Source organism: Phodopus roborovskii, unplaced genomic scaffold (genome assembly GCF_943737965.1).
Source record: "Phodopus roborovskii unplaced genomic scaffold, PHOROB, whole genome shotgun sequence".
NCBI classification, from domain to species: domain Eukaryota; kingdom Metazoa; phylum Chordata; class Mammalia; order Rodentia; family Cricetidae; genus Phodopus; species Phodopus roborovskii.
Genome location: NW_026126646.1, coordinates 6,302,090 through 6,319,501, shown reverse-complemented (window position 1 = coordinate 6,319,501; position 17,412 = coordinate 6,302,090). Strand labels below are relative to the sequence as shown.

General features: G+C 50.7%; 1 protein-coding gene across 1 annotated transcript in view; it reads right to left on the bottom strand.

The window, feature by feature from the left end:
- The window catches only part of Mmel1 (membrane metalloendopeptidase like 1), a 29,686-nt gene that overhangs the window by 6,417 nt on the left and 5,857 nt on the right, over positions 1 to 17,412 (bottom strand). Inside the window, exons 3-12 of the mRNA XM_051173890.1 lie at positions 8,544 to 8,612; positions 7,881 to 7,943; positions 6,554 to 6,715; positions 6,222 to 6,302; positions 4,297 to 4,392; positions 3,652 to 3,770; positions 3,143 to 3,208; positions 2,047 to 2,181; positions 1,879 to 1,968; positions 495 to 631 (exon numbers count right to left, since the gene is read on the bottom strand). Coding sequence (XP_051029847.1) covers positions 495 to 631; positions 1,879 to 1,968; positions 2,047 to 2,181; positions 3,143 to 3,208; positions 3,652 to 3,770; positions 4,297 to 4,392; positions 6,222 to 6,302; positions 6,554 to 6,715; positions 7,881 to 7,943; positions 8,544 to 8,612 — 1,018 coding nt within the window. The remainder of the gene's footprint in view (positions 1 to 494; positions 632 to 1,878; positions 1,969 to 2,046; positions 2,182 to 3,142; positions 3,209 to 3,651; positions 3,771 to 4,296; positions 4,393 to 6,221; positions 6,303 to 6,553; positions 6,716 to 7,880; positions 7,944 to 8,543; positions 8,613 to 17,412) is intronic.

The following is a 17,412-nucleotide window of genomic DNA, read 5'->3' as shown; positions in this document are numbered from 1 at the left end:
GTGTGGTGTGTGTGTGGTGTATGTTTGTGGTGTGTGTGTTGTGTGTGTGTTGTGTGTGTGGTATGTGTGGTGTGTGTGTGTGAGTGAGTGTGTGTGTTGTGTGTGTGAGTGTGTGTGTTATGTGTGTGTTGTGTGTGAGTGAGTGTGTGTGGTGTGTGTGTGTGTGTGTTGTGTGTGTTGTGTGTGTGGTGTGTGTGGTGTGTGTGTGGTGTGTGTGTGTGGTATGGTGTGTGTGTGGTGTGTGTGGTGTGTGTGGGTTGTGAGTGTGTGTGTGTGAGTGTGTGTGTGTGTGTGTGGTGTGTGTGTGGTGTGTGTGTGGTGTGTGTGTGTGGTGTGGTGTGTGTGTGGTGTGTGTGGTGTGTGTGTGTGTGTGGTGTGTATGGTGTGTGTGTGTGTGGTGTGTGTGTGTTGTGAGTGTGTGTGTGTGTGTGAGTGTGTGTGTGTGTGTGGTGGGGCAAGGACAAGGTTGCTGTGGAGACATTCTCCAGCCTCACCGTGCTGAGTAGATGTCAATGATATCCTCAAGGTTCTCTAGGTAGGGGATGCCGTAGACCACCACTTCCTCATCTGGTAACAGGTTGACTTGGACAGAGGACAGCACACTTTGTATGAAGAGGGTCCAGTTAAACCCCTGTAGAGAGAGGGGTAGTAGGATGGAAGAGAGAGGTGGGTGATCCTTGTGCACCCACTGAAGAACACCTGAGGAGCAGGTGAGAGAGGAATGCTAATAAGAATCAGGACAAAGGGTGACATTCCCCCAGAGCCCGTGGCCTGTGAAATTGCTAAGAGTCTATGCAGAATATCTGAAAATTGCGCGTAGTTGGGGAAATTACTGGACAAACACCACTTAGCAAAAATGATCAAAGTAGAAAATGTGACAGCCTTACATGTTGCATAAGCTGGGTAGTTATTTAATTTAATTTCGTTTTTAGCATTTATGCTGAGAAATTGAACAAAAGCCTCATGCATGCCAAGGCAAAGCTCTGCCACTAAATTCTACTGGCCCCATAGTAATTTTTGTTCTCGGTAAATAGTTCACACTGTTGAGCTTAATGGTGTACTTTACTTTGAAAAAAGTGTTTTGAGACAGGGTCTCTAATCAGGCTGGCCTTGAACAACTTATGCAGCTGAGAATGCTCTTTAACTTACTCTGTGTGTGTGTGTGTGTGTGTTTTTTTTTTTTTTCAAGACAGGATCTCTCTCTGTGTATGTCTGGTTGTCCTGGAACTCACTCTGTAGACCAGGCTGGCCTCAAACTCAGAGATCTGCCTGCCTCTGCCTCCCAAGTGCTGGGATTCAAGGCGTGCACCACCATGCCAGGCTTGAACTTATGGTTTAATTAAAAGATTTATTTGAATTTTTCTAGTGTTTGTCTGTGGGTGTCCATCGAAGTCAGAAGAGTGCTGGGATTACAGGTGATTGTCAGCTGCCTGATGTGGGTGCTGGGAACTGAACTCTGGTCCTCTCAAAGTCCAGGTTCTTAGCTGCTGAGCGATCTCTCCAGCCATGCCGTTCCAGTCTAGGGACATGGCATGTGAAACGCGAGCTGAATCCAGGGCTCTCCCAGGGTCCACATGTCTTACCCTTGTGCATAGCTGTGGATTCAAGTGCTTGTTTGTATGTTCTGACCTGGGCTCTGTCCCACCCATGGCCTCTGTCTGACATGGCCATTTGTAGCAGCTGTATCTTGCCCTGCAGAGGAGGACCGTTTGTCCCAGAGCAACAGTGGATGTCCCCCTGGAATTTTATTATCTGCCTAGGTGCCAGCCATAGGGTCTCTTCAAGGCAGGAGTAGCTGTGCGGGGAATAAATACTACCAGGGTATGTTGGGGCTGGGCCTGTGTTACTTCCTGAGTGGGTGCCTGGGTTGGGTCTCACCTTCAGACTAAACCTGTCCTGCAGCTCCTCCAGGTCCATCCTGTGGTACAGGGCGGTGACATCGTGCCTGTCCTCCTGGGGGACTGTGGCCTGTGTGGGGACCAGGGGTCACATGGTGTGGCACTCTTTGGTACCTTGCCCGAGCCTCCCAGGGCAGCCCTGCCTCACGTTGGCCAGATGAGCCTCCAGCTCCAGCACCTGCTCCATGTCCTTCTCCACCAAGCTGTTGTCCTTGGGCAGGTTCATATCTTTCCTCAGCATGGTGGCCACTGACGTCATGAACTGCAGGTAGGCTTCCCGCACCTGAGCCAAAGGACGATGGATGGAGCGGGGCCGCTTTGGCCACCTTGGCCACCATGGAGCGTTCTGTGGGGTGGGGGGGGTGGGGTGTGACATGGAGTGGCCCCTGGAAACGTGCCCCTCTAGCCTCCCCAATGGGCTCTGGCGTGGACAGCACAGAACGGAGCATGCAGGCTGTCCACACCACAGCCAACTGCCACTCTTGGGGCAAGCCTGCGTGATGGCCTCCCAGCTCTATGATCTAGGTCTTCTCCCTAAACTTGGGATGGAGCCACATTCCCTGGCCATGCTAGATAGCTCAGGACTAACTCCTTTTCGCCGAATGACCCATGCCTAGGTCTCTGTGGGTGGGGACATTTTTCAGGGCTGCACAGTGCCAAGCCGCCCTCCACAGGTGCTTAATAACTCTTTTGCCATTGGTGCCAGGGGGAGGTTGGACTGCCCTAGTTATGATTCTGCCATGGGGTGGGAGATTGACTCTTCAAGATGTTTGTCCCATCTGGCTGGACAACCTTCCTCATACCCAGTCTTGGAGGGGCTTCCCTCACTCCAGCTGATGCTACACACGGCCCCATTCCCTGCTGTGTTGGTCATTCCTGCCTCCTGCCTCTTCCCACCCTGTTCCTGGCCAGAAGTCTTTCTATCCATCCCAACTCTTCCTTCTACCCTGGCCATCCTGGGCTATTCCACAGTTGACTTCTCTCCACAGGTGCAGGAGCAGACTCTGCAGAGCAGGCTCAGGCAAAGGTGGGCCAAGCTGAATGGACTGCCTGTCTAGATGAGCTCACTCACTTCAGGGCTGACAAAGTGTGAAAATTGGGTGTCCTGGCCACAACCCCACAAGTGCTTACATGGCTGGTTTCAGGGAGCAAGGCTAGAGAACAAACGAGTGCCGAGCCCCGGTGGAGACCAGGATTTGTGAAGGGAGCTGCATCTGAGATGATCCTTGAAGCTCCTTGCTTACCTTGTGGTTGCTTTCGTCATTGAAATAGTACTCCCGGGATGGCATGCCCAAGGTGGGCTGGTCTATCTGGAAACACAGAGGGTGTGACTCCTGGCAGGTGGTGGAGATCCCTGCAGCCTGGCTGAGGTGGGCAGCAGTGCCCTTCCCCCAGGATTGTGCCCGGTAGAACACTGGCTCCCCATGGAAGGCAAATACTTCTGAATGCCATGGCTACTGGAAGCCTCCTGCCCAGGTGCCAAAGACCTCACTATAGGTAGGAAGAAGGCTAAGCACAGAGCCAGCCTTCAGAACATAGCAGGGGCCATGAGGTCCCATGGGAGCTTAGCACAACTCACAGTCACAGAGCAGACTCTAAGCCATGGACAGAGAACAGATATATTGGGCTCACAGATCCCCCCCCCACTAACCACCCCCTCATCTATCTCCCTGTTTTGCTAAAAAGCCCAGAGTTAGGCTCAGGGCCCCCAGTAGCCCTGACCCCCACACTACCCACTGATGGTATTGCATACATAGATGACATGCCGGCTGGAGTTCTGGTCGTCATTCCAGATAAAGAGGTCGATGAGCACGCGCCTGTTGAACTGCGAGTTCAACACAGCCAACTGCCGTTCCAGCTCCCACTTGGGGCCTGAGGAGTTAGTACCCATGATGGAGACCAGCTAGGCCCTCTCCAGACCGGGGGCACAGCCTCCAGCACAGCATTCCGTGGTGCAGGGAGCCCTGCCTGCTCAGGTAGTGAACTCACTGTGAGACTTTGGGGAATGAGGGGCTATCTCCCAAAGGGGCTTTAGGGAAAGAGTGACTGAGGGAATCACCAGGTGTGAACGAGAGATGCCCTTCCTATTCCAGGCATCACCCCAGCCTCTGAGTTGGGGTAGGCCACAGTCTGAGTGCTAAACAGGGATGTGAAGACTGATGTCTAAGATACTAAGAGGGATGCCCCAGTGCAGAGCTTCAGGGGACAAGCCACAATAAATACCCATAGCAGATGCCACTGACTCCCCAGTGTGGAGCCTAAGCCAGCTTTGGGGACCCAAGGTTGTTTCTGGGAGGAATGAGCTTCTTGGGGCTTCCTACGAGCAGGCAGTTAGCTTGTAGGCAGTTGTGGGGTTGAGTACCCTCTCCCTGAAATCTGCAAACTTGCTTGTACTTACCTATGGTCTCACTCCACTTGTCCATGGCCACGGGCCAGCCTCCTACCATATCTAAGATGTCCAGCAGGGGCTGTGAGTCTCTCTTCTCTATCACACCTGAGAAGGGAAGGAGTAGATGCTGACGCAGTCTCCTGTGGCTCAGGTGCCGTGACACATGCCCAGAACACATCTGCAGCTTTAGCTCGGGGTGGGGGGGTCGCTGGGGAAACACACAGTTCCCTGGGGTCCAGGAGGATGGGAACTTGGTAGCTGGCAGCAGGTGAGAAAGCGAAAGCCTAGGAAAGCAGTGGTGTCCTGGAGGGGGGCCCAGAGACAGAAGGTGTTTGGGCAGGAGCGGGCCACACAGGGTCCATGCGACTTGGTTCTGTAGCACGATGGCAGTCTAGAGGCTCAGGCAAAAGTCCAGAGCAGGGTCCCTCTAAAGAAGTGCTCTCTGAAATGAAACTTGGGAGAACTTCAGACAGAGACTAAGTGCAAAGGGCATATCCAAAAGTCACCGTCGACACAGAGGGGCACCCTCAGATGACAGGGCAGCGTTTTCAGGGATGGCAGAAACAAGGGGCTGATGTCCACCGTCGAGGGACCACGGGGAATGGTTCAGTGGAAAGGGAGGTACCAGTCTCACCATGCCGTGGGTGTGTGGTAAGAGGCGGCCTCCCATGGGGTTAGACAGCGGCATACCTTTCTCTGTTTGGGCTTAATTTGGAAAGTGGGACAAAGTTAGAGAGACCGGTGGTCATAAACAAAGCCCCTGCTGCTGGGGTCAAATGGAGCAGGGTTCTGTGCAGCTGCTGGGGGCTGCTGCTGTGGCTAGTGGGCTGGAAGCCGAGGAAGGGGCTCAGGATTCTGTTCACATCCTGCTGTCGTCCTGCCTTGGGTACCCAGCCTTTCAGGCAAGAAATTAAGAGTTTGATGGGATGTCTTCTGTACATGTGTTCCCTTATTGGTTGATGAATAAAACACCGTAGCCAATAGAGCAGCAAGATAGGCGGGTCTAGGAGATGAGGATTTTGGGAATTATAGGCAGAGAGCAGTCACCATGCTGGGAAGGGATGATACAGGTGAGGTGTTCTCCGGTAAGAGAAGACCATGTAGAAGTACATAGATTAGAAGTTATGGGTTAATAATCAAGACAGAGCTAGCCAATAAGAAGCCCTAGTCATTGGCCAACAGTATTATAACTAATATAGCAACCGTGTGTTCATTTGGGGCTCAAGGGCTGAGGGACCTGTTGGGCCAGAAAACTCATGCTTACAGATGTGAGGATCCAGAGGAAGTTGTATGTGCTTTGTAGGTATTGGCCACATGATTTGTAGAGATAGGACAGCACTGGCCATGCCCAAGCAGGGGTTTCAATAAAAGCACAGTTCCTTCCACTGAGTCCCATTGTTGGTACACAGGAATCAACCTCAGACTTCTAGGAGATTCCCAGGGAAGACAGCTGGCCCCAACCCTGCAGCTGAGCAGACAGGTGTAGTGAGATAGTCCTTCTGTGGCACTGACCACGCCCATTGGGGGTGGAGCCATGGGCGGAAGTGACCTGTGGAAGGAGGTCGGAGGGGGCCAGGAAAGGCTCTCTTTCTGGCGTGACTCGGACAGGAGAGGATCGGGTTGAATTTCCTGGTGTTCATCTGTCTAGGTTGTAAGTTATTTCTCCCTGAATAAACATCTTTTCGGCCTATTTGTTTATCCTGATCCTTATTTACCGAGATAGACAGGAGCAGTACTTTTGGACAATGTAACCACGGGCTCCGGGTTACAAAGCCCACAGCACAGGGCAGCTAGTAATGAGCCAGGCTAGGCGAGGCACAGCACACAGATACTTTGTATATGTCCTGCACCATGTTCACTCCCAGCCCCATGGTGCTTCCGTGTGTGGGTGTGGTGCTGGAGCTGCCTGGGCCCTAGTAGGTGGCTCAACTCACTTTCGTTCATGCAGGAGCGGTACAGTGTCTTGGCCTTCTCCACAGCTGGCCGGTCCTTGACAGAGGAATCCTCCAGCACCCCTGTGAGCAGAGGAAAAAACTTAATAGAGGTTAAGGTGACTGCTGGGGCCCCAGGTTAATTCATGTCTACTGTAGCCCTCTTGGCTACTTCTGGCCCTGGGCAAGCATCATCAAGACACACCACAGTCACAGCCCACTCCAACTCCTAGGCAGTGATGTCTCCACTGACCCAGCTGCCTAGAGGTCAGGCAGGAACCCACCCAAGGCTCATTGATACCACTATGCCCCCCCCCATGGTGGCTACTCTTCACCTTTGAGGATGACCTCTAGCTCATCCCGGAGAATGTCAAAGACGCTGTATCGGGAGTTGGTCTCGGGGATCACATGATGCCGCAGCCAGCCTCCGCAAGCATACTGGTAGAAGTCGTCACAGGGCTTCTCTGTCAAGTCCATGTTCTGGAGGATTCTGGCAGCTGTTTATCCAGAGGGGGTGGTGGAGAGAGGAGGGAGAGAGGGGAGGAGAACCTGAGTTGTGGACATCTTGACATTGTTTTGCCTCTGAGTCTGAGAGAAAGTGTCACCCTTTTGAGGACAGTTTGTCTGAGATTTAATTTCAACTATTAACTTGCTGGCAGATGCTAACTTGCTCTTGGGAAAGTTAGTCACGCCCCCCTGAGGCTAGAAACCCTGGGAGAATTGCCCAAGTAGCTTCAAGGACTAGGGCTGTCACTTATAAGCTACAGGACCTTGAACCCTCCTGCCTTCTCCCTCCTGACGACCAGATACTGGAGGAAGGTTCTTGTTCATAGGAAGGCCTAGCTGGTGGCTCCACCCTCTAAATTGTCATCAGGCCCCTGGCCTCCTGGCATAGCCCTTCTGTCTCACGCTGTCCCAGTGGACTCTCATTCCTCAATCCTCTGTCCCTTGGGGAAGAAAAAGATCCCCCACCCTGTCTATTGCCTTGAGGTTTATTATTTTTTTTTTAAAGGTTTATTTATTTATTATGCATGCAGTGTTCTTCCTGCATGTTTGCCTGCAGGCCAGAAGAGGTCACCAGATCTCATTATAGAGATGGTTGTGAGCCACCATGTGGTTGCTGGGAATTGAACTCTGGACCTCTGGAAGAGCAGCCAGTGGACTTAACCCCTGAACCCTCTCTCTAGCCCCCAAAGTTTGTTTTTCTTGTGAAGGGACAGCTGTGTCCTAAGATCTAGAGCATGCTGGTGACATGGGCCTGAGCTAAGGGCTCTGCGGTTCTGCTCACTTTGCCTGGGAAGCCCCTGGTTTGGAACATGTGCAGCTGGAGAGTTCAAAGAAGGCAGCATGGTGAGGCTCCAGGACACACTCGACAGGAAGATCATATTTCGTGTGTCTCCCCAGGCCTTTTTACTCCCGTTCTACCCTCTCCCCACAAGACTTTTGTCTGTTTTTGCCTCCTGCAGAGGGCAGTCAACTTTTAAGACAAAGTGTGGGGAGACAAATGTGAAATAAGATATCCTTTACTTTTACTTTGTTTTCTATAAACTTAGTTAGGAGGTCTTGGGTCTCTGCAGCCAGATCTGTGTGGGAGCCAGCCTCCTCAGCCTAACAGGGCTGCTCAGCTTGGCTTTAGCCAGCCACCTTAGGGGAGAGGCTCACCTGCCAACACGCATCCCGGGGTGGTACACATGTCATTTTTCTGTGATGATGACTCTCTGATGGCTAGAGGAGCAGAAAGAGGAGTGTGAGGTGTCGAGAGTTGGAAGGGATGGTACAGAGGCTTGGGTGCACACTGTGCAGGCTGAGGCCTGGGAGGACTTGGTGAGGCAGCACAAACTGGAGTGGGTGTGGCTGGGGGGCCTCCATTCTCCCCCACCCCCCATGGACACCCATGGACATGGGTCTGAAGCACAGCCCTGGAACCCAAGTGTGAATTTTACCTAGAGCCGTGCCCTGGGATCCCCTTTAAATTCTCTAACTCCATTGACCCCCTATTGTGGCCCAGAACCCAGAACCCTCAGGACTATGGCTGCTTGTGGCCTCCGACCTTGCTGTCCCACCAGCACTAAGGCATTTCCCACCCTGTCCTTACCCTGTCGTCAAAACACTGAAAGGTGGAACCAGGCAGACCTCACTAGTGGCACCCATCTGTGCCCAGACATTCTACATACAACAGGCACCGGAGTCTGCTGTCCCTGTCAGTACCTTCTCCTCCCCACGCCCCCCCTGTACTCCCTGCCCATCAAATGACCCTCCCCGCCGGCAGGCCCAGATGCCAAGCCCACCTCCTCAGGGCTGCCTGGCAGGGAAGGCAAAGGCTACCTCGTTTTACAACCGTCCTCTCTTCCTGGGAGAAGCGTAGTCGGCTAGTTAAGAGAGGCAGCTGCTTCCCTGGGGAGAAACACAGTGCTCAGCCTCTTCCAGGAAGCACTCCATGGAGCCTTGGGAATGGTTACGACAGAGCTGGTGTCTGTGTACAGTACTGTGGGCTCCAGTGCTCCCCACACAGTGAGGGCTGGGCACCAGGGAACTGAGACGGGGGGTGGGGGGGTGGGGTGGGGTGGACACTATGGAGCTTACTGTCTAGTCAGCCTCTTTTATCCCTCCCCCTCCTCCTACTTCCTGCTAGGCTGTAGTGGGTTAGGGGAAGGGGCCCCTATCTTGCTATTCCTATCTTCTTATCCTTCTGGAACCACCCAGGCTCTGCCTGTCTTCATCGGTGGCACTTCCGGAACTCTTCTCACCACAGGAATAAATAGGCTAATTCAAGGACACCGTGTCCTTGTGGGCAGGGGACTTCCCTAGTGGCAGCCTTCACCGGCCAGCTACTCTCATTGCCCGCTGAAGGTTCAAGCCCACCCTCCCGGTCCCTGTCTCTCCACACATGTGTGGAAGGAAGCTGCTGAGCATGGAAATCTTAAGGACCTGGAGTGGGGTTTGGGGAAGAGTGGGTCAGGTCTGGCCATCTTCAGACCTGGTTTATGGTGTTGAGGCTCCCCACATTCAGACACACAGACCTGTGGGGAGGAGGGAATGGGGTGTATCTGCTTAGCTGCTGGCACAGTCAGCAGAGAGGGGGCTGGAGGTACCAATGCATGCTCCTTAGGGCTAGGCAATGTAGAAGGCCATTTGTTCTACACATGAGGATGTTATAAACCAGACCGGACTTGAGGGTGTGGGCTCTTTTACCCCCAATCTGATGGTGCCATTGAGAGACACCTTTCAAGGGGCAATCTGAGCTCCAGGGACAAGAAAGTTGACTCCTCAGGTCTGCAATGGAAATGTGACATGAAAGGAAGGGATAGGGTCCTTGAGCTTTGGCTGCCCTGTAGGGGTGTGCCCATCTCAAAAGCAGAGTCGGGATGAGACACTGCATCTTGGATCTCACAGAGTCACACCTCCAGTGAGAGGACCTCACAGAGTCACACCTCCAGTGAGAGGACCTCACAGAGTCACACCTCCAGTGAGAGGACCTCACAGAGTCACACCTCCAGTGAGAGGACCTCACAGAGTCACACCTCCAGTGAGAGGCCCTCATAGAGTCACACCTCCAGTGAGAGGACCTCATAGAGTCACACCTCCAGTGACAGGACTTCACAGAGTCACACCTCCAGTGAGAGGACCTCATAGAGTCATACCTCCAGTGAGAGGACCTCATAGAGTCACACCTCCAGTGACAGGACCTCACAGAGTCACACCTCCAGTGAGAGGACCTCATAGAGTCATACCTCCAGTGACAGGACCTCACAGAGTCACACCTCCAGTGAGAGGACCTCACAGAGTCACACCTCCAGTGAGAGGACCTCATAGAGTCACACCTCCAGTGACAGGACCTCACAGAGTCACACCTCCAGTGAGAGGCCCTCACAGAGTCACACCTCCAGTGAGAGGACCTCACAGAGTCACACCTCCAGTGACAGGACCTCACAGAGTCACACCTCCAGTGAGAGGACCTCACAGAGTCACACCTCCAGTGACAGGACCTCATAGAGTCACACCTCCAGTGAGAGGCCCTCATAGAGTCACACCTCCAGTGAGAGGACCTCATAGAGTCACACCTCCAGTGACAGGACTTCACAAAGTCACACCTCCAGTGAGAGGACCTCATAGAGTCACACCTCCAGTGAGAGGACCTCACAGAGTCACACCTCCAGTGACAGGACCTCACAGAGTCACACCTCCAGTCAGAGGAAAACACAATAAAAACAGGCTGGAGAGATGGCTCAAAGGTTAAGAGCACTGACTGCTCTTCCAGAGGTCCTGAGTTCAATTCCCAGCAACTACATGGTGGCTCAAAACCATCTGTAATGAGATCTGGATGGAGCCCTGTTCAGTATACACACAAGCAGAACACTGTATGCATAGTAAACGTTAAAAAAGCAAAAACAAGACAAAACAATAAAAACAAAACCCCAACCCTAACGAGGACAAACAAAGAAACTGAGCTGGAATCCCAAGTGGTCAAGAGGAATGGCCTGCGGCGTGACACCACTATTAGCTACCGCCTGTGCAGTGGCTGCAGTCACTAAGCTAGCCTCTTGCAGCAGAGGCAGAAAGCTTACAGATATGCCATGTGCTTCACTGGATAAGTGGAAGCCACAGCAAAGATCAGGGCGTAAACGCAGCATGAGAAGGTGAGGTCACTGACAGTGTTGGGGATACTCAGGACCACTCAGGACACAGGCATGGGAAGGTCAGGAGTTCAAGCCTAGCCTCTCTACATAGCCAGCTTAAGGGTACATGAGATCTTGTCTCAAAAAAAAAAAAAAAAGTGAGTAAACAATGTCACAGGGGTCACAGACATTGCACCCCACAAAGGAAATATTCATGTCAGCACACACCAGACAGCAAGAATACCCAAACCTAAACAAAACATGAAGGCAAGGGAAGAAAATGAATAAAGGGAACAGCTACCAGAGCCAAGCATGGTAGCCCCAACTGCTTAGGAAGCAGACGTGGAGTGATTGCACGCTCAGGGCAGGCCTGGGCTATGTAGTGAGGCCTGAGCTGTCAAAGAAATGGAAACAACACACGACTCTCTGGCCTAAGGCCACAGGTAATGAATGGCTAGAGTGGATGGGATTCCAGGAAGGACCAAATTCCCTGGCATCCCCTGGTGTGTGTTTAGGCAGCTTCTATGGAATTCCAAGGCACGCGCGCACACACACACACACACACACACACACACACACACACACACACACACACACAATTCCTTGAGGGTTGGGAGCTGTCTCAGTGGGTAAGCATTTGCCATGCAAGTGTGGGAACTAAGTTTGCATCCCCAGCACCCAAGTAAAGACCAGAAGGTTTGGAGGTCCATCTATCTTCCCAGTACTTTCTCGGTGAGGCAAGCTGCTTAGCTAGGTTAGCTGAACCTGTCAGCTTTGGGTTCAAGTGAGAAACTTTGCCTCAACACTGAGGTTTAGAAGAAAACACCCAATGCCCACTTCTTCCCCCACCACACCTGCACACACGTGTGTGCCTACATGTATGAAAGCATATATATGTGGACACATGCATACCACACAAATACATGAAAGAATGCCTTCACAATCCTCCTGAAAGTTTGTTTTCCTAAAATTTTGTTTCGAGAAAGTTAAAAATTCCCTGACTTGACTAAGACCTTAATTGAACAAAGCCCATTTTATTATATGGGTGCCTTTGTATGTATGTCCACACATTAAGAGCATGCCTGGTGCCCATGAGACTGGATCTCCTGGATCTGGGGTTACAGATGTCTTGTGAGCTGTCATGTGGGTGCTGGGAATTGAACCTGGGTCCTCCAGAAGAGCAGCCAGAGCTCTGAACCACTAAACCATCTCTCTAGTCCCTAAGACCTTAATTTAAATAACTTATGTTTTCCCTCTCCTTCCCAGTCTCTTGGGGAAAAAAATAAATAAATTAAACAAAAAAACTACAGAGGGTTCAACAAGAGAACCTGTCTCAAAAAAAACAAGGTAGAGAGGCTGCTGGAGCAATGGCTCAGTGGTTAAAAGGGTTAGGGTTAGGGTTATGGTTAAACATACTACTGTTCCGGAGGACCAGAATTCAGTACCGAATTCTGGGGGATCAGACTCCCTCTTCTCACCTTAGAGAGAAACTGCACTTGTGTGCACATGCCTCTACACAAACACAACACACACGTGTGGGAAGAACTAAAAATGAACACATAATAAATCTTTAAAAGATCTTAGAACCTCATATTGATCTCTGGCTTCCACACCTGAACACACAGCTCATGCACCCACACACACAATCACACACACACCTCACATGTACATGAGAGAGAGAGGAGAGAGAGAGTGTGTGTGTGTGTGAGAGAGGGAGGGAGGGAGAGAGCTACAATGATGGAGAAGACTCATGTTCCCCTGAGACTGAGTAATCTGCTGGGGAGGTGGGTTATGTGGGAGTGAGTGTGCTGTGGCCAAGGAAACTCGTCCTGAGAATCAACACAAGGCTGTTCCAAATGGAGCACCTCAAGACACCGAATGGAAACAAACACATGTTCTCAGAGGGAAACTTCCACCACGTACATCACACAGAGGACCACAGACAAAGCCCACGTGAAATGAATTTATGTTTATGAGAAGAAGGTGTGCATACGTTAGGAAGAACACAGAGCAGAGCCTGGAGGAGCTCAGACACAGGGCACCGGGGGGTGGGTGTCCATGTGTCCTGTCTGGGTGCCCAAATGAGGCGGGTGTGGCATGCTCCAGTTCTAAGCCAATGCACCGAGCAGCCTGTGTGCTTTTGTGGCGTGTCCTCTCAAATTTCTGCTCTCCAGGGGAGGATCGTGACTAGCTAGGTGCTGTACCTGGATGAGGTTCCCTCAATACAAATGTGTGCAATCTCAGTCTGGCTTGGATCAACTTGACCTCAGCCAAGGACGGGTGCTGGGTATGGTTGTTTTGGGCACCTGGGTGTTGGGCTGTTTTATAGGTATCTAAGTTACACAGTGTAACATACTTTTGAAATACTCTAAAGAGATGAGATAATTGAAAGCAAACAAGGAGAAGTTAAAAATCATTTTGAAAAGGAACCACGTGTAAATGCTAGAAGCAAAACCATATGGGACAGTGAGTTGGTTCAGCGTGTCAATGTGTTTGTGTGAACCCAAGGATCTACAGTGGAAAGAAGCAACTCCTGCAAGTTGTTCTTGTCCTACATGGCACATATCTGACTGCACCCACATATTGCCTCTCTCTCTTCCTCTCTCATACACAGTAATAAATAAAATAATAAGCATTTTTTTTAAAGGAAAATGTTGCTGGAGTTTCTGTCCAGCCTGGTCCCACAGCCGCTTTGCTTTATATTAATGATAAAACTGTTGGCTGATGGCCAGGGCTTCTTACTGGCTAGATCTCTCTTAATTATTAACCCATAACTACTGATCTATGTATTTCTACATGGTCTTATCTTACCAGGGAACGCCTGGCGCATCCCATCTTCTTTTTCTCTACATGGTGTCTCTCCCTGGCCGCCTATCTCTACTTCCTCTCCCCAGAATTCTCGTTTCATAGCTTCGCCATACTTCCTGTCTGACTATTGGCCAATCAGGGTAGTTGTTGAAGTTTATAAATAATTGCAAACCCAGAATTGCTGGATTCAACCCAGCTGCACAGAGACTTAGTGAGCCTGAACGAGGAGGCTCCATGGAATTTGCCAGGAGTGCAGGGAAAAGCCAGGGACAGAAACTATCACAGAAAAATTGAGCATCAGAAAGGATGGACTAAAAACAAGCGAGTCTATAAAGCAGCCAGAATTTTACTTCATTAATTTATGTATGTATTGCTTGCAAATTCATGTAGGGAATGCATATATTCACACATGTGTGTGAATGCCAGAGGTCAGTCATGGGTGTTGTTTCTCGGGCACAGCCCACCTTGTTTTTTTTGAGATGGGATTTCTCAGTGTCAGGGGTTTCACCAAGTGTGCCAGGTTAGACTGGCTAAGGAGCTCCAGGGATTCACCTGTCTTCGTCTCCCCAGGAGTAGGCCGTCAAGCATGTGTCACCATGCCTGGCTTTCCTATCTGGGGACGGAGCTGAGGTCTTTGTTTGCACAAGATTTTACTGGCCCAGCCCTCTCACAGCCCTGTTAGCAGAATTTTAGGAGGAGTGAATAGAGGTAATATAGGAGAGATTGTGCGTGTGCGTGTGTGCGCGTGTGTGTGCGTGTATGTGCGTGTGCGTGTGTGTAAGCCATTCTAAGGGACTGCATTGTTCGGAGGAAACAATGGAGATGTTGATTTCCTTAGCCTTTTATTTTTTAAATGATTTGTTTTTATTTTATTGGGTTGGTGTTTTGTCTGCATGTATGTCTGTGTGAGGGAGTTAGATCCCTGGGAATTGGAGTTAGTCAGATATGAGCTACCACATAGGTGCTGGGAATTGAACCCTGGTTCTCTGGAAGAACAGATAGTGCTCTTAACCTCTGAGCTATCTCTCCAGCTCCTCCTTAGCCTTTTATTAAGTTAAATATGTACCTGGGATTCATGACAGGAGTTCTATTCTGACATCAAAACCAACAACAGATTACCATTCCCTTCTGAGAAACAAGAGCCAGATAACCTATTTAAAAAAAAAAAAAAAGCTCTTTGTTTTTTGGTCTAACCCAAGACTCAGCCATAAGATGAGGGAAATGACATTTTGAAGCACTTGGATCAGTTTTGAGGAGAGATGGGACACACAGGTGGCTTTACCCTTGATAGGATCTGGGAGAGATGTTTCAAACAAGGAGTAAAAAGAAGTCAGCCACTTCTACATCAGTGGACCACCCCATGTGGGCATGCTTCTGTTTGGAAGGCTGCATGCCCAAGTCCTCTCCATAGACCTTAGCCAACTGCCTGCAAGGCTGATGAGGGAAGATCTCAGAAGACTTAAGAGAGAGAGAGCCTGCTTCAGAGAGCAGCATCCCTGAGGGAGGGAGAGAGAGAGAGAGAGAGAGAGAAGCTTTCAGTCTTCCAGTGATGTCAGGAAGAGTCCAAGAAAGTTTGAAGACCCAGCAATGAATCTGTTGCTTGTCTGGACCATTTCTGAAGTAAGCAAGAGCTGTCCCCTGCTGGGAAAGATAAACCTCCGCCCTCATGGGCCAGGTGAACAGCTTGCTTCTGCAGGAGGTGTGGACTAAGACTCTATGTCTGTGGGAGACAACAGGAGAGCCCGTGGGCCCGAGAGCCCAGACCCACCTCAAGCTGGGGTCTGTTATCACCACAGAACAAGGAATCCAGCAAAAGCCACCTTCAGCCACCATTGCGGCGTGACATTGTGACAATGATCCTCTCTGAGCCTCAGATTCCTGGGCCTGTTGCAGGTCCCACAGAGAGATCTGCTCGCCTAGGACTAAGCAGCAAAAGCAGAATGGGCTACCACGGGGAGTGTGCTTGTCTGCTCCTGCCAGAGACACCACGGTGGGAACTTCCAAGTAATGGAGCCAAGTTATCACAGTCTGAAACCATACCCAAAATAAACCTCAAACCCTTTAAAGTCATTTATCACAAGTACTTTGTCACAGGCCCCAGAAAGCTGACCGACACAACTTCAGCTTGAGGGCTGCTTACTTTCAAAAACTGATTTTTAAAGAAAAGGAGAGGCCAGGAAAACAAGTTTAGCAGTTAGAGCTGTGTCTTTTAGGGCCTTTCATCTGGGCGGCCTTATCCACTACTTTACCCACCGGCGTGACGGAATACCCAGACAAAAAGCAACTTTGGAGAGAAAGGGATCATTCTAGATCACAGAGGGGACTACCACAGCATGGCGCAGGACTGTAGGGCTGGCCTGCCATGCAGGAAGCAGCCTGATCACATTTCATCTGTAAACAGGAAGCGGGGAGGTAAAGGGAGCCAAGTTCCATAACCTTTCCCACAGTGCCACCAGGTGGGGAGCATGTGTTCAAACATATGGCCCTATGCCAGGCATTTCAAATCTGAAACAAGAGACTGAGTTCGAACTGCCCGCTGCATCCTCTCCATAACCAGCAAGCTATTTTAAAGGCGCTGATTGGGCACAGGTGTCATTCCAGCACTGGTGGGTAGGGATAGAAAGGTCAGAAGTTCGGGGTCATTCTTGACTGTATAGTAAGTTGGAGTCCAGCCTGGCTACATGAGATCTGTCCCTCTCTTTCTCCCCACACCAAATACACAAAAGGCAGACGCTGTAAACGGTAAAGACAGGCCTTGCATAACGATCACTAGACAGAGGGGGGAAAAAAAAAGGAACCATCAAGAGAGTTATGAATGATGAAATCCAGACAAGAGCAATTTTTCCATAGTTCAGGTGTTAAAAAAATATAGACTAGGGTCTGGAGAGATGGCTCAGTGGTTAAGAACACTCACTGCTCTTGCAGAGAACCTGAGTCTAGCTCCCAGCACCCACATGACTGTTCCTAGCCTCTTCCAAGTCGGGTTCCCAGAGTCGACACCTTCTTTTGGCCTCTGTGGGTACTTGCACTGATATATGCACATAGCCCTCCAGATATTCATAATTAAGAACAAACGATAGGTATTTAAAAATATACCATAAAGTATATAAATGAAGCAAAAGCTATGGGAACATCTATATTGGGAGGAGGGAGCTCGGGGTCACCTTCATACAGGATGTAGCGACAAGATTGATGGGGTCAGAGGCAAGGCTTGACATCCTGTTATTAAATCTGATAATGAGCAACGTGATTGGCATTTTCCTCCCCATTCCTGTTGTATCAAGTCTTCAAACCCTCGTATGAGCCTCTCACGCATGCACTTCTGTAATGTCTGTTTTGCAGGTTGGGAAACTGAGGCACAGAGACATCATAGAAGTAATCTGAGGTCACACAGCTGGGGCAGAAGCTGGAATGCCCAGCCAGGCTGTAGATAGCTGGGAACTGATGCACACACTGCCTCAGGCCCTTCTTGTCCTCTCCAAGTAACAGGCAGAAGAGCCCAAGGATGTGCTGCAGATGCCAAGGACACAGCCCAGGTCCAGGCTGGCTGTACGTTCCTCACAGGCTCGGTCTCACCTCCAACTTTGCCTCTTAGCCAGGAAAGGCGCACAGGCATGGCCAAGTGGGCAAGGCAGCTCACCAATAAAAGCTGGTCTATGAAAACAGGCAGAGGCTGTGGTGAGCCAGCCTGAACAATGAATACGGCTGCTGGTGAAGAGGATTCTGGATGGGTGTGGATGAGGCCACAGTACTGAGCTGTTTAAGGGCCA